This window comes from Ambystoma mexicanum, chromosome 8 (genome assembly GCF_040938575.1).
Source record: "Ambystoma mexicanum isolate Mex_15411 chromosome 8, UKY_AmexF1_1, whole genome shotgun sequence".
Taxonomy (NCBI): Eukaryota; Metazoa; Chordata; class Amphibia; order Caudata; family Ambystomatidae; genus Ambystoma; species Ambystoma mexicanum.
In genome coordinates this window covers 540,973,379-540,990,680 of record NC_090929.1, presented here as the reverse complement: position 1 = coordinate 540,990,680, position 17,302 = coordinate 540,973,379, and the positions used below count along the sequence as shown (strand labels likewise).

Genomic DNA, 17,302 nt, shown 5'->3' with positions numbered 1-17,302 from the left:
ACTACTTTCCTTAAATTCTGTGAGACTTCGAAGTATGTTCATGAAATACTGCTCTGGTGATCATCACATTTATGGATTGATGGCAGTGATGGGGTGAGTAGGGGGGTGGATTCGTAATGTTTTGATCCAGAATAGTGTTGACGATGGCTGTTTTTTTTTTTATAACAAGTTTTATTGGGCTTTTGTGCATGTATACAAACAAGCAATATCCAATCCAATCAAAACAAAGAGAATAAAAGAACAAAGTTAAACATAAGACTAAAACATAAATTTGCATACATATGAAAAGGGGCATTGCGCACGAAAACTGAAGTCTGTCGGGACGCACACGCACATCCACTGCGGATAGGCACACATATACAAGATCAGCTGCATTATTGTCTGGCTTCATATCCGGGTGGTGGCGAGGCATTTCTTCATGTTTAGTCCTGGCTTGGTGGCAAGGCTACGTAATGCAGTTCATTCGCCCAAACACTGCTTGCTCATAATACTTGTTCCCATTTTCCCCATATTTTATCCGCTTTGCCAGGGCCGCCCCTTGCTTGATACACTCGACGTTCCATCAGACTGACCGCATCCACGTCCGCGGACCATTGGTCATAGCTTGGGCAGATTTCTGACCCCCACAATTGTGCAATGTTTCGCTTGGCGATCCCTGCGGATGTTGACAGCAACAGTCTTTCGAAGCGGGATAGTTCTCCTTCCTCTTCAATACCTAGGAGGAGTAGTTTGGGGTCATTCGGTATTGGGCGTCCCATGACCCTCGATAGTCTTTCAGTACATTTACCCCAAAAGTATTGTATGTGCGTGCACTGCCATAGGATGTGGTAGAAGGTGCCCTCTTCCTGTTTACAAGGCAGACATTTGGGATTGGTTGCTCTCCCCCAGTTATACAATGTTAGACGCAGGTAGTATATTCTGTGGAGGATCTTTAGTTGAATAAGTCTGATTCTGGCCGAGATTGCGATATCTCTGGGGTGCATCAGGGCTGAGATCCAATCTTCGGGAAGTATTGGGCCAACATCTCCTTCCCACTTCAGCTTCAGGCTCGATAGTTCTGTCGTGGCAAAAGTGGAAATGGCATTGTACATGGTGGAGGTGACTTTGTTTTCTACCCTGTCTACAACTATGTTTCGCTCTATAGGCGTGCATTCCGGCATGTCTGTCAATTGATCCCTATGAGCTGAAAGGGCATGGTGCAGCTGCTCGTAGTGGTAGCGCTCGGTAACTGGGAGGGCATATTGATTAGAGAATTCGACAAATGGAGTGAGCTGATTATTCACAAGTATTTGTTTCAGTGTGTGTATATCGGCTGCGGCCCAGTCGGCCCATTTCGGAAGTCTATTGAGTCATGTGAGAAGGGCGTTGTTCCAAATGGGCTGGACTGGGGTGATTTTTATTATCCCAGCCAATATATTTGAGACTCTTTCCACATTTGTGCCGTCTGTGCCACTATCGAGCGCTCAGGGGGGCGACATTGTTTCCCATAGAGACTTTCGAGTGGGGACACATCCTGCCTAGCGTTTTTTTCCGCCTGTATATGCGGGAGTCTGGGGTTGCCATGCAGAATATCATTGACTGTCGCCATTTGGGTCGCCCAGTAATAAACCTGGATGTTGGGGAGACCTATCCCCCCTTCCCAGACTGAACGTTGCAGGGTTTTAAGGGCTATCCTCTGGTGTTTCCCTCCCCACAGCAGCCTGCGTGGTGTTCCATCTATTTTGCGGAATTCTTCCGCAGGGATTTGAAGGGGGGAATTTTAGAGGATGGCTCTGTTGAAGATGTGGTGAAGGGCAGACTTGGTGTAAGAGTGTATTGTTTATATGCATGCTTTTTTCATGGCCTGGAGAATATTAGAGGTCCTACGAGTTAAAACATCCCTCATTACTGTGGTTCAGTGTGAAATTTTAGAGAGCCACATACTAACATTTATATATATTAATGTTGTATTGAAAATGATGGTTTAGAATGTTCTTGTTGTAATGCACTTTATAAATTTTCTGCTTAAGGTACCTGCATTTACTGGATGGAAAGGAAAACTATCCATGCCTTGTAGATGCCGCGAATGATGTGATTTCCTTCCCCCCGATAACCAACAGCGAAAAGACTAAGGTATCGCAGATTTTGTGTCCTTTTTTTAATTGATTTGAATAGCTTTATACAGACTTGAAGGAATGGCATACAATTACTCTAGAATGTATTAAAAAAAGATTCTGCAGATTTTAGTAATTGTTTTTGGATTTGTACATTGCATGTATGTTACAATACTCTGCATCTTGTTCCCTTCCGTCCATCCTCTTGAGTGGTCAGTCCACTGGGATGTGACTGAAGCTTTTGACCGTAACGCACAATGGACCTCATTAGGAGCTTGGTCGTGCAGTTAAGAAAATAAGTCATTTCATTATTTTTTTGGGTGGTAAAGCAATGCCGCCCCTTTTTTACTGCACCGCTAAAATTCCCACTTTGGAGATAAAATGGAGGATTCACCTCCAGCAAAGTTGTAGGCGGATCCTTCACTTTAGCTCAAAACATCATCAGGCATTGCTGCCCTGTGGTAAATCTGGCGAAAATCCCCATGGAGTCCTGTAGATCCCAAAAACTGGGATTTACACCACCATACAACCACTTCTAATCCTGTGGCACAGACTGACGTTAACCATAAGCGTTTGTGTCAGTAAAATGGCAGATTTGCCACGAAAGCCTTTATGCGGCCCAATTCTTTTTAAAGCGCTCCCTGTGGCACCATCATGCATGTGCAGTCCTAAGTGAAACCTCCTCTGGCCCAACTTTTCTCTGTTCCATCTAATCTTCCTGTCGTGATGACCCATCATTTGCATCTTAGTCTCAGGAAACACCCAGCTGCTTCTTAAACTGCTGCCCACTCACACCAGTGGCAGTTCCAAGGCACCCCTGTTATGGTCGAATAGCAGCTCCTAAACTAATGCCAGCTCTTAGGCCAAAGGTTTTTCAAAACCGTATCCCAGAGCACACTATGAGATGAACCTTCAGTTCCCAAATTCTGTCTATTTTGTGAATACAGGGGACCAAATCCCAGAGGAAACTTTGCCATCTTCTGGGATTTTGACTGTGGTTTGCTGCCAACTACCCAGCAGGATTCTTCCAGGGAGTGTGAGTGCTTTTGTGCCAGCAGGCAAAGACCAAGTCTTAACTTCATGTGTGGAATAATGTAGCCCATTTAGGTGGTTCACTAGTCTCCTGAGGCACCTCTGGGTGCAGTTTTAGAGCCTTCAACAGTTTTGATCTTCACTGCTGCCTGGAATAGACTATTGGGTCCAGGGCCTTTTGACAGGCTGATTAGGGCTATTCATCAGCTTATTCCTGTGGATAGTGGCAAGCAATTACCAATCACGCACTCGCTGATCCCATAGGAGTCTTTCTTTTCTATGGTGGACTGGACACTAGTTTCCTCAGCGAGGATGATGACGCAATACAACAATACAGACAAATGGACTTTCCTTTTTAGAGAATCCTCTTGGTTTTCCCAGCAAGCCAGCACATTTTGGGTAAACTCTCAACTGGACAGCGAAGTCTTTGCTGCCAAGATTTTAAAAAATTTGATATCTTGATCCACGTGGGAGGATAGTTCTTGTACCTTAGAGGTGAAAGCCTCGTCATCGCCCACCACAATGACATTGCCAACTCAAGCTGCCCCAACTTGCCCCACCAACACCATCTTCTCCTCCCTCCAACCTCATTGGGTTGTCATTGGCCTCTAAGCCCCACAATGCTATTGTGGTTCAATGTTAGCCAGACAAAGAGGACTTCCCTGACAAATCAAACTGCTAAATCTTGCCATAACCAGCCAAACCTTTGTTCAGCAGCAGATCAGGGTAATGGAGTATATAGGAATCTCTGTACCAGGGACACCATTCACTCAGGAGGGTGCTTGCCCTTTGTCCTCTTCTCTGTGTTGGTATACAGAAGGAAATCATTGTGCAGTCGAAGTTGGAGAATAGCCTCACTCCGCTCCTATTAACAAGTGTGTAGATGAATTTTAGAGTGGTATCAAGAAAAATCCAGTCTGTCTTCAGTGATGAAAGCTGCCATGTTCTTAGGAACAAGCACACCCACTTAGTCTTCCACTTCATCCTCCTTGCTAATGGGATATACTCCAAGATACCTTTTGTTAGGGAGAATTCTGTTAAGACTAATTTCCCAAACCTAGTGAGTCCCCCAGCAGCTTTGCTGGATTTTTGGGGTTTATTTTTTTCTCCTGCTAAGAGTGAGACTTTTTTTTTTTTTTCTTTTTTTTTTTTCTTTTTTCTCCCACTCTTAGGCATGATTTGAGTATGTCCTTTGACTGTGAATGCGTTTTATGGGCTATGGGGTCTTTTACTCCATATGGCTTCATGTGTTTTTGGTATGTGTTACACAGCACCCGCAGTAACACAGGGGTGTCACAGTGACCCCCAAACATAGACTCCATAACCTGGGACTGACTACTGTCTCCCAGGGCATGTAAAGTCACCATTGGCTTTACTAGTCTCAAATTGTGAACAGAACCAGTACAAACCATCATATTGTGGAAGTACTGGTAGGGGTAATTCGATTGCCCCTGGGTCTGTTTTCCAAGGGGGCACTGTCCAGTCCCCCTTTGTCGAGTTTCTGGCTAGTGGCAGTGGATACCACGCGAAATATTCCACCGCAATATTTCCTATGGGATTTTCCCATTGATTCTAAACGCACCACTTTTTGGTGCAATGTTAAAGATACCGCTGGGTTATTTATTTAATATTTATTCCCCGGTTGGGTCTTTTTGCCAGGACTCGGTTTTAAAATGGCTTTGTGTTCGCCTCTGAAACTCTAACCCAAGTTGAGCCCTTTGTTCCACTTTTTGGCAGGCTTCTGCACAGAAGCCCTCCAAATGGTGCCACTCTGTCTGGGGTCTACATGATGTGTGGGAGGAGGATTAGGCACCCTGGACTGAGTTGCCTTGGCAACTCAAGTCGCACTCTTGTGTGATTGGCCCAGTGGTGAGCAGGTTTGCGTGACAGCTAGGCTGTTGAATTGGGGTTTTTCTGCATAAAAGCAGGGCTTTGGGGACTGGAACGTCAGAAGTCGCCACAGGACCTAAAGAATCCAAAGAGGGGAGAAGCTGAGCCATCTACAACGACGACACCACCGGTGGAGCCCTGCTGTACGAACTCGCCACTTCCCTGACGACAGATCTTCTTCCAGGAGAGTCTTCTTCCCTTTGAGCTGGTGGGACCAACCAGATTGCCTTTTTTGCCTTCCTGGACGTCTCGTGTCGAATCGCCCGTGCCATGCACCCCGGCGGCCAGATAGCCACCCTTCACCACTACCGGGAATAAAAGGGTCGTACCTTTTAATCGGGAATTCCGCGGCTGGTTTCTTCCCTGGCAGTGAAACGACCTCCAGATTTCTTCCTCGTCAAGATCTCTTCCCCTGGTTGAAGCCACGACTTGCACCCGCTGCCAGGAACAAATGCCACCGCTGGAGCTTTCTCACCATTTCAGGTACTGTGTCCTGCCTGGTCACCCTTGCAACAGATTGTCCAAGGTGTCCCGTAAATCCTTGACTTTCTAACTGGGTTGACCTCAGACCTGCTAACTTTGCCTTTCTGAACTGATCCAACCTCTTTTTGACTTTTCTGCAAAGACTTTGAGTGCATTTCCACTGTGTGATCTTGGGCACATTCCGCCTTGTTCTCTAAGAGTGGGCCTGGCCTATGAACTTTTTGCTCTACAGTAGACCCTGCCTTTCTTGACTTGCTGTGGTTTCTTAAGTGTTGGTACTGTTCTTTTTCTACTCTGCCTTTTCTCTCCCTTTTTAAACGAATTATTGGACTGCCATCTACGGTTACACGCTCACCTCTGTTTTGCTAGATAAGTGGTGTCTTAACCTAGACTTGTCGAATAATTAACTAGGGAGGTGTATATACTTATAGTGACTGTGTTTGAACTTGCTTGATATATTAGTGCCAGTGTTTTTTCATAGGTGTGTTTTTAAATAAATAATTATATACTTTTATACCAAAGCTCTGGTCAGTGTTTGCTTGTTCTACTGTATTTCTAGCCCTATTGTGTTTACTCTATATACTGCCTAACTCTTCTTGAGAGAAGTCTGACTGCTCAGCCACAGCTACCAGGTAAATCTGGGGGGCGCAGACTGCTACCAATTGGGTTTACTGCTTACTCCTGTAGTCTTAAACTTTTTGCAGTGGTCCCTAAGGGAACTGCACAGGTTTCTGCCCAACAGCTTTGGCAAGAAGGTATACTTTAATGCTGGGCTACTTCTTTGCCAGACAAACTCCAATGCGCCGACATGCATTCAGCATCTCAGGAAGCTGACTTGGAAACAGATTTACAATGTAACCAGCAGGTCATCTTTTGCTCTGGGCCCAGGCCATTTGCATCAGTCATAGATGTTCTGTCCACCACATTGACACTGAGAATTGTTTATAGGGGCAGATATGCACTGCTAGGACTTGACAAAAGCATTTCAGTTCGACATACCAGAATCATTAATGGACTTGCCATTAATCGGGTAGCTCACCAAAAAGATTACCACCAATTGTCTAAATCCCTTATTTTACAACTTTTGACCTTCCTGCAGCCATGGCACCCCTTTTAGGCCAAGCAATGGTACAGCCTGCTTCTTTGGGGCACCTCGGCAATCCAAGCTTCTTATCAAATTCACAATGGTGAACCTACTGCATGGTTTCAATAACCTTTGGAAACAGATGTTTTGGAGCTGCTTCAGCACAAGTTAAGATTTATGGAATTGTGGATTTATTTTAGGCCTGCGCTTGATTGTGCTGTGTGAGGGGATGAGGCTTGTTGGAGACTCTGGTAGAGACTTCTGCTTGAACCTATCAGCAATTCTGACCCCTACCCTGACCACCTAATTCAACAACTGACTATGTTCTTTGAAAGAGTGTTTCCACCATAGGCTCAAGTTCCAACAGGTCCCACTGAGCACAGTACCTGCCCAAGTTAGCCTTGTCCAAGGAGTCACTTAGTCTTGCTGGCCAACATACTAAGGAAGGTCAAATTCAGTGCCTGGTGTTTTCCAACCCTGGGAAGCACTTTCTATGAACCAAACCTTGCATGCCTCCCATAACCTTTAGAAATCTTAAGGCTGGCAATTAGGTGTTTGCAAATCTACTTTTTCCAATTTAAAAAATGTTAGTTTGACTGTTAAACCAACTTCTGGAAACTGGTCAGGCATGCAAGTGCAGTACCGTTCTGAGCGTCTATTTTGCATCTGAGGTCAGAGCTTAGATTTAGAGAACCATTTGCCATCCCACCACAAACAGACATCCACAAACTTCCTCTACTGGGCTTTCCTCCTGGACTCGCCTTCCATACTTCCGCACACATTCAGGAATTGGATGTGGTCAGACCAGGAGGTGATGGATGCCACAAACGACTTTGTCCAGATTCTGCACTAGTGATGTAGTGACCAGGAGTTGCACCTTGAATAGTTTACAATCACCAGTTTATGGAGTCACACATGTGGCAATTATGATGGTGACATTCGGACTAGGCAGGTATAAAAGCCCTTTGCACCCATAATAGAAAGTCAGGGGGACGGGAGGGGTCACCACTGCCGGGATAATCTGAAACAGGAATATACATGTAGGCAGTAGTGTCATCTGGATATTTTTAATTTTTTAATTGATTTGGCCGATTTCACATATCAACTTTTCAATATTATATTACAAGATAATGGTTACAGAAAAAAAGGAAAAGCAATTGATGAATCTACATAATCAATGTATACATATTTACAAAACAATGAAGTAGAAAAACAAACATTCAAAATCAGCAGATAAAAGGTACAGAATAACATGATTTGTACACCATTGTTATGATTTTCACTTTACAAGAGGCAACATTCTGAGCTATGATCACATTTAATTCTGTTCCTGATGCTTATTGTCACAGCTTATATTCAAGGCCATTAAAAAAAGTATGATGGCAATTCTAATTGATTGCCTTTCCACATAAAATACATTTTGCCTTTCCGCATAAAATACATTTTGCCTTTCCGCATAAAATACATTTTTCCACAACTCATCTGCAGTTAATATCACATGATTTTTAAAATGTATCATGAAGAAATGTATTGTCAAAGAAAGTAGCTGTGGACATGCCACCATCAGATGTCTTATGGTCCCAGATTCTCGTTCACAAAATCGACGAGTGCTATCCTTAAGGGGGATACATTTTCATTTTGTCAAAATTTCATTTGTGCGCCACAAGTTCAACCTAAACTCACAAAAGCAGATCTATGTAGTGGATCAAGTGACTTAATTAAATACGCTGGTAATATTCCACATTTCTTCACTTGGAATGGATTATGCTCAATCTTTATAAAACAAACATTTCAGTCTTGTTTGGATCCAATACCAGTTGAGTTTAACCTTAGCGCTGGTTGGATTCCTGACAAGGAGTTCATCAGAAAATATCTGCAGCAGGCAATACCTCCTGTACCTTGGTTCTCCATTGTGACATGAATTTATGGTTGGATGATTTGACATATACGGACAATATGGATAACAATGAGTCCACGTCAGATATAATCAAACATTTGTGATACAAGGAACATAGTTTCCACATTATATACTATACAATGTTGCAGACCCAGTTCATACCTTACAATTGGCATTGGTTCAGACAAGGGAAAACTTAATATTCTTCCAAAATTTTCCCTCCATTCTCTGCCACAGAAAATTCTGCTTTCAATGATTTCGATTCTGCCCGTACAATAACGCTGGTATGACCTTTTGCTTATAATGCGTCATGACAGGGATAATTGAAAATATTTTGCATTGATTATTTTTGCTTGAGATATGGCAGTTGAGATTTTAGTTTTCAGCTCCTCTACATATGGGAAATCAGAAGGGTGATAATTCAAGCTCAGGCCTAGGTAAGTATATTCTTTGACCAGTTCTAAATTGGCTTTCTGTAGGATCCACTTATGATCATGCTTTTTCTTTGATTATACTCCATTCTGGACTATCTTAGTTTTATGTGCATTGATAGTCCGGTAATTCTCTTGTACATATTTGTCTAGAGCTTTCAACATAGTCTGTAACCCCTTTGGTGTCTTGGACATTAACACCAGATCATCCGCGTACAGCAGCCATTTAATTCCTTCATCTTATTTAGGTGGATCAGTAACAAGGCCAACAAACCATCTTCCCAAATCTGTGATAAAAAAATTGAATAGGGCTGAAGCCCTCCTTCAATCATTTCTCAGTGAACAGTGAACACTGGGGAAGAAAGTTGCCCCTCCATAGATTGACACACCTGGACTGTTGTACGCAAATGAAACTGGTGCATCAATTTCAACATGTATAAAGGGCATTGTGGATCCATTCGCTTTTTTAATCAATATCTCCCTCGGTACAGAGTCAAACGCTGTCCGGAAATCTATAAATGCCATGTATATCGGTTGTTTGTTTTGTTGCTCATGAGCTTTTAAGGCATTTATAGTAAGCAAGTTAATAGATGTGCCCAGTCCAGGAATTAAACCCCTTCTGAAATGGATTACGTAATTTCATAGTTGTTACCCATTAGTTGAAATTTCTTAGCAAGATGCGCGCAACGATTTTCCCAGGGGTGTCGAGCAAAGCAATGGGTCTATAGCCCAAGAGAATGGAATAGTACCTATATCCAAGACTGACCTAAATATTATCTCTAATATACTCGCCCAAGCTTCCGGATATTGTTTCAATGTCACATTGCTAAGGCCATCTGATCTTGAGGAGCTTAATTTAGAGATGTATAATATTGTATCATCTCTGTCAAATTACATTTGTTGTTTCGGAGTGGTGTTGAAAAGCTTAACAGAGGAATTGGGCAGAGGAGAGCAATAAAGTTCAGTAAAGTACTCCATCCAACGTTGTTCCGAGATTGGCTTTATCTGGACTGGTGTCTGAGTTCTATCAAGAGCTACATTTAACAATGCCCATGTTACTGCAGATGATTTAAACGCCATCTGTGTAAGCATTGCTTCTCCATCTTTTTGCAACTGCAAGACTTTCCTAGATCTGAACCAGTTCTTATAGACTAATTTTAAGTGCCTAATCTGGGCACATCTATGATCAATAGGTAGTCCCTTTGTTCCTCTACATGCTCGTTTTAGGGCCTTTTTTTTTCTTTTTTACCTCTTAGTCAAATGTATGCAGGTCTCTAAAGCTGTTTTGCTTGTCTAATGTTTTCCCTTGTGTAAAATTTTTATAGAGATTATGTGTAACTACTCTCTATGTCCGTTGGATGTGCCGAATTCCATGATTTCAACTTAATTTCCAGATTTTCCAATCTGCCCTTGTTAAACGATTCCAACCATTAGACACACGTAGTCGACCTCTAATTTGCCGATAATTAATTAGGCGTGTAAGACTGTGTGGTCCAAGCCCATGTTAAGCACAATTGTAAATGATCACTGTTAATTTGGTGTATAGACCCTGCTCTGGCCATAAAATTGCTGTTACTATCAATAGAATCAATGGTGGCCTCCTGCAATGGCCCTCTCCAAGTATGCTGAGGAGGGATATCTCTGGGAAGCGCACCATTATTGATTATCGGGTGTCTCTAATGCACTAAGTGGGTCCAACAAGCAGCTATTGATCATTCTGGGCCCACTGCATTTTTAAGCAGATGTAGGTTCAAGTCTCCCACTAAGAGTGTATTAGTTATCGTGGGATCCAAGTAAATTGTATCCAAAGTGGCCTCTAATTGGTCAAAAAATCATGTACTTTCAAGTTAGCTTGTCCCCAATATACATTGATGAGTGCAATAACATATGGATGCCTCATAATTTTGACCAATTGGATGTATGAACTGGCGGAGAACCAAGATTCCAAATTAAGGTTTCTAGATTTTCTGGTGGCAACTAATAATTCAGTCTTAAGGCGCCCCGTTGGGTTAAGCTTAGCCTATATGATCTCCAAATCGAATTCATCTTGGATCGGCAAAGTGGAGAGCTAAGTCTCCTGGAGTGCAATAACATGAAAATGATGCAAATTGGCGCTGGCTGAATTCATTAGATGTTTAAAACCACAAGTATTCCATGATAGAAGCCGGAAAAACTCAAGGGTGCTGCATTGTTATGCGTAGATTCGAGTAGTGTTCACCAGAAAATCTAGTCCTGTAACTGTCGTCCAGTTTGTGAGAGGACTTTAGATGGCACACTAGGCTATATAGGATATGCCCATGGGATGGTAACCGCATTATCTTGCAAAAGCAAGAAGCCCAATTCATATAGTGATAATTTAGCTCATCTTAGAGTATTGAGAACCACTTCAGATCGTATCCATAATCGAGCCATAGTCATGTCTTTATATTGACAAATTCTACTATTTCGATTTCTGATGATGTAATTTCCTCCAACTCTGGAATCTCCATGAAGATGTTTAAAATACTCGATCTGTTCAGGTCATATGCTGGAAATGGTAACTCGCAACATCGCTTAAGTAGGTGATAAGATTTATAGTGCATCATCTTCCCACTTTGTGATGTCTGAAGAGTGTTTGTCTGAGAATTAGTTAACTCTAGTACCTTTTTTGGAACGTTATCCTGATGTATTGGAATACTGGTCGTCCCATTGAGCCATGGATTTTGTATAGGTATCTGGGCTGGCGGGCAGTTTGTTGGCCCCCAAAACGTTGGTTGTAAAATGCAACCGGCAACGTATTCGTAGCAGTTATTATTCAAGTTCATTGCCATATAGGTTGCACAAGACTTTTTCTTCTAGCATTTTGGTCTAATGTAAGGATTGCAGTACTGTCAATTTCTCGCTGACTACTTTCTAAATCCGACTTTGTCATGTTATTTGTACCTGTGGGTGATTCATTTGAACATGTAGATGTTGTATCGCTGTCAGTGGATTGAACCGAAATTGCTACTAAGTCATCTAGTGATATTTCAACTTGTCTACCTTACTGAAATTGCTCGATGTTTTCTTTGGTCGAACTACAACATGTTTCTGCGCCTTTGCAGATCTTATTATATTAGACCCTTTTGCTGGGATATTTATGGCATTGAGAAATCTTTGTGCCAAAACGCGTGTGTGCAGAAGTATTTGCTTAATTTTTCTTGTTTTCGATAGTTAATAGTTTCACTGCTTTCTTTTTTGCAGTGGTCGCAAACATATTAAAATTTGGCATTTTAAGTTCAGATCGGGATGATGACATCTGCACCGGCAAGCTGTTAGAATTTTGTGCCGGTTGATTTCCACTTAATAGTGATGGGGCATTATCCCCCACAGTTTCACTCTGACTTGCAGCCATTTTCACCGGTAGTTTTAATACAGGGACTTGATCTGTATTAAGAACAGCAAGGCTTTGTGTGTTAATTTGTTCTTCTGGGCATGGAGCCGGCATTTGCGAGCTTGTTGAAACTACTGCATCAGTTTCCCTATGAATCATCGATTTACAGGTGATTTATCGGATACCAGTTGTGTTAAGATGTCTGTCTGATAGGTCACTTTGCGGTCCAAGCTTTGAAGGCGTTGAACAGTGTTGATTTGATAGTACACGCAAAGCTATGCATAATCTATCTGGAAAGATCTAAACCACTAAAGAAGACCGCCATGGAATGGGAGAAGGGACTACACGTAGTCCCTTCCTTTCCATGGCGGCGTGTTGCAGAGCGGGCGTGCTGGGGGCAGAAGTGGTGCCATGTGGTAATGGCCCCATTTCAAGCCTCCTCATTGGCTGGGAGGCTGCAATCCCTCACTGCCGGGTACTAATGTGGGTAAAGCACTTTAAAAATGCTCATGTGACAGAAGGAAGTCCAACATAATATGATACAAACTTGGTCTGTTCTGCTGGAGAAAGGCTGAGGAACACTCTTAAAACAGGATCCCCTGCTTAGCGTGGGGCAGTGTGAGTGACAGAAAAGCCTTTAGCAAATGGCCACTGATGCAACAAATTCCAGCCATTTCTTCACCTGGGTAGGTGGGGGGGCTACCCAGCACACCAGCAAAAAAGCTAGCACCCCTCACTCATTGCTTTCTTACTGTGGTCAATGTTTATGTGCCATGAGCCTGGGATTTAGGGTGAGATTTAGCAGCATCGGAATAGAGAATTCTGGCAGACGCTCATCTGCAGATCCGGCTCGTCCTCGTCTATCCCCGCACAAGTAGGGCGGGGGTTCACAACCCACAGGATCTCCCAAATACAGCACATTTTCCAACCACTGCTACATCAAGTAATTGGTCTCTATTCAGTACTATTGCATCCTATGCTCCGTCCCAGTACCCCAAAAGGTGCATTGCCAATCTCCCACCACCCCTAATCAGATTAGCAAGAAGTGGTCCCCCTGTAACCCAATTGGTTACATGTCGGCACCTCTTCATTGGGCTTTGTGGAATTTATCACCTCTGTCCATCAGCACTCACCCCCCTACCCCTGCCCATCAGTAGGCACCCTGTCACTCTTCCAAGTAAGTAATGACAATAATACAATCGGACAGGCCAGTGGAATAAACAGTACATTAGAATGCCAAACTCAAGGAGAACCAGAGTGCGACACAAAGGAGAAACAATGGTGAGATTTGATGGTCGGAGAAATGAAAAAAGAATAAAGAGTGAAAGTAAGTAGTGACAATAAAGTAGATAAAGTGAGACTGTAAGAGAAAGATCAAATCATAGAAAGAGACAGACTACAATAGAGGACCGTCTGAGTGAGACTAAATGAGAACCAGTGTGAAAGTTGAAGATGGAATGACGCAGAGAGGGGCACTAGACACATTCTTACCAGGGAGTGGAGGTAGCTAATGTCAGTGAATGGTTAAACGGGACAGGAAGCGAAAAGGTCAGATTCCTGCACTGCGAATAAGGAGCCGAAAGAAAGGAGGGAGGCCGGCCGGCATTGCCTCCCATGCTGCGGAACAGCTGAGGTGCGACAGAGGGACTCATTATTTAGTGAGCTGCAAGAAGTATTTCTGCAGCACTCGTAACTCAGTCACCTCTCTTCTCCAGGGACTTTGGGTTTTCTATGGCCATCTGTGACAATGTCATCCAGTTCTGTTTTTTCTTGGAATTCTGGGACTTATTTTATTTCCCATTTTAAAATGATGTAAACGGCAAGTCCCAGAACGCTAAGGGGAGGAAAGAACAGGACTGCGTGGCCTTCTGGAGCAGAGCAACAGTAAACTTGAGTGCTCTGCTTCTCTTGGGGTTGCTTAACAATTCAGATTACCGGCACTGTTTTATGTCAGTATGAAGCTCGGGTTCCAAAATTATAAGGGTGAGTGACTGCAGTTCTCCGACATGGGATATTGCATGGATACACATGCTCATGAATATTTCACGTCAGGCTGGGAATCCTCGGTAACGGTTTAGCTTTAAGCTAAAATACTGCATGTCACTTGTATAGTCTATTGCTGTCACTTTGGGTCATGCTGTCCCAGCCAATTAAATCCGTCCTCCTTAGCTCCACCCCTGGTGGCCATCCCATTTTTTTTTTTTTTTTTAAACCACACTTTTTTGTCTGGAGCCCTAGAGGTTCGCTCTTTAATTATCTCAATTGAATGTTGCCTATTTTTGTTTAAAATGTTTCAAAATATTTTTCGCTCTGTTACCTGTTGACTTGCGGCAACAGGGTTCTGTTTCCTGTAGTGCTTCTGTGGGTTGTCGGATCTGTCGTGTGGAGCCGTTGTCCCAGACTTGGGCCTTTGTGTGGTGGATGCATCAAAGAAAAACCTCTTCAGGGTCTGCTCCAGATATGGACTGAAGAACATCTTTGTGGAAGATCACCATCAGTCCGTGCATCTACTGCCTTCATCAGGCTCACGATGCAGAGGGATGCTCATCTGCCATTCCTTCACCTCCACAACACACAGAGACCGTCCAAGAAGGTGGGTTACATTGGCGATGTATGTCCAAGTATTATCCAGGCTCATCTTGCCCCATACGTCACCAACATTATCAATGCCTCTTTCGTGTTATCAGTGGTTCCCGCCACATTAAAGGAAGTATGGATCACGTCTATCCTTAAAGATTCCCTGGAATGGTAGGGAACTACCGTCCCATTCAATGTGTTGTTTTTACTAAGTCTTGGACAGGGCAGCATATTTACAATTTCAGAACCACTTGGACAAAAACAATCTATTAGGTGAATTTCAATCTGGTTTCCATGCTAGACACGGTACAGAAACAGCCAATCTCGACCTTAGGAACAATCTGGTAAGCATTGTGGAGTCTGATAAGGTAGCTCCCAATCAACAGTGCAATGGATGGAATCCTTCCTGGGGCCCAGAATGGCGCGTGTTGCCACAGAGGGATTTCAGGCACCCCCTGAGTGGCTGAACTGTGGTGTTCAACAGGGAGCCTGTCTTTCCCCTTCCCTGTTTAACCTTTATATACGGCCACTATTTGACCTCCTGGACAGCATCCGTGTCAAATAAACAAATTACGCTTACGACACCCAGGTGGTCCTTGAGATGTCTGGGGATATGTGAGAAGGACCTACAGCGCATCAATCAGGTGCACTCTCTGATCCAGGGATGGATGGATGGATGGATGGATGACAATTCCCTAGCACTGAACACTAGCAAGATTGAACTCTTGCTGGTGGGCTTGAGTCAATGCCTGGGCAAACTTGAGAACAGATGAGGTCAATTCACGATAGTCGATGGCACAATCCAGATGATCCCCTTGGTTTAAATGCTCGGGGGTCCACCTGGACTGTAACTTGAATATGAAAAAACATGTTTTACAGATTAAAGCGGCATGTGCTTGCTAAGGCAGATTAAACAATAGCTATCCCCAAAGAATATATCCATGTTGGCTACTGCCCTTGTAAATTCACGATTAGACTATTGTAATAGCAACCTTGCAGGTACCTCAAAAAACAACCTGAAAATCCTGCAGGTGGTCCAAAATGATGCTGTTAGAGCGGTTTGTCGCCTAGCAAGAAGCAACTGTGTCACCAAGGCTCGGAGGTCCCTTCACTGGCTACCGGTCACCCATCGTATTGACTACAAAATCCTGATATTGACTTATAAATGTCTGGCAAATATGGCCCCCACCTAGCTTTTGGAAAGGTTAAAGAAAGTCCCTGTTGTACGATCTCTCAGCTCTAATGCTCTTGACATTCTGTCTCTCTCCCCAGACACAAAATGAAGAACTTTGGAGGCACTATCATATATCACATCATATCACTAGTTTTAATGTCTGTGCCCCATGTATTTGGAACTTTATTCCTCTACACCTGAGAAATAACCCAAATATATCCGGCTTTAAAAAAAGTCATTAAAACGCTACTATTTAATTGCAATGATTAGACTCCTGCTAGCCACCTTGTTATACCCTGGATTCTTCACCCTGGATCTCTCACTCTGGACTTCTTGATGTACATCCCTTTGGCCTACTCCCAGGTCTCCTAAATGCCTCAGGTCATGTTGCGCCCTATACAAATGACATAATAGGTTGCATGGATCGATGAGGGTAGGGCCTCTGACTCTGCATCTGTGTGCATTCATGCCTCTACCAGGACCAGCAGACCCAAAGAGCATCCTCCCTCTGGGAAGAGGTCGAGATCCTTTGCGGATACTCCAATTGGAAGATACCGAAAAAGGCGAAGTCGTCCCACACTCCGACTTCTCGGTTGACGAGCGCCGCGGCTGCAGCATCTCAGGCAACCAGATGGACTACGACCACGAAGACGATTCCTTCATCAGAGTGCTGGTGATGGTCAACATAGTCACCGTTGACTGGCCATGCCCCCACGACCGGCAAGACTAGACAAAACATAAGACGGCGTCATCCAAATCCTCGTCGACTTTCCCAACGGCCAGAGCATTGCCGACTTCGTCCACAAAGACCTAGTCGTCGACATTGTCCACCAGAGCCAGTTTTCGCCTTGTCGACTACAACAGTTACCATCTCCACAGTGACTATGGCCACTTCAAGGTGACCCTGCCTCCAAAGCTTCCGTCAGCCATAGCTGGGGCTGCGCCACCCATGTTTACCAGGAGCCCCGGTAATTGACTCCTTCCCTAGGGGATACTCTATGGGGAAAGGGATTCCTCCAGATTTTTTTTCCCCAGCCCTGCGCCACCCATAGTGCGTCTGTGAGGTCCCCAAGGGTGTCACCCCCTGCTCTGTCAGTTCGGGCATCCACTGTCACATGATGACTTCCTGGAGGATTTTATTTTTTGTACCCAGAAGGTGGTCTTGGGGATCCTGATCCGCAACCATCTCTGCTGGATATGCAGCCACCTCACCGTACGACCCCTTGACACCATGTCCCAATACTGGTGCCTTTAGCTCCCAGGGATGTGTCAATGGACATTTTGACCAC

General features: G+C 43.8%; 1 protein-coding gene across 2 annotated transcripts in view; it reads left to right on the top strand.

The window, feature by feature from the left end:
- Positions 1-17,302, top strand: part of LRRC47 (leucine rich repeat containing 47) — a 377,551-nt gene that overhangs the window by 199,189 nt on the left and 161,060 nt on the right. For both annotated transcript variants that reach the window (XM_069610248.1, XM_069610249.1), the window contains exon 5: positions 2,010-2,112. In XM_069610248.1, the coding sequence (XP_069466349.1) occupies positions 2,010-2,112 (103 nt within the window). The remainder of the gene's footprint in view (positions 1-2,009; positions 2,113-17,302) is intronic.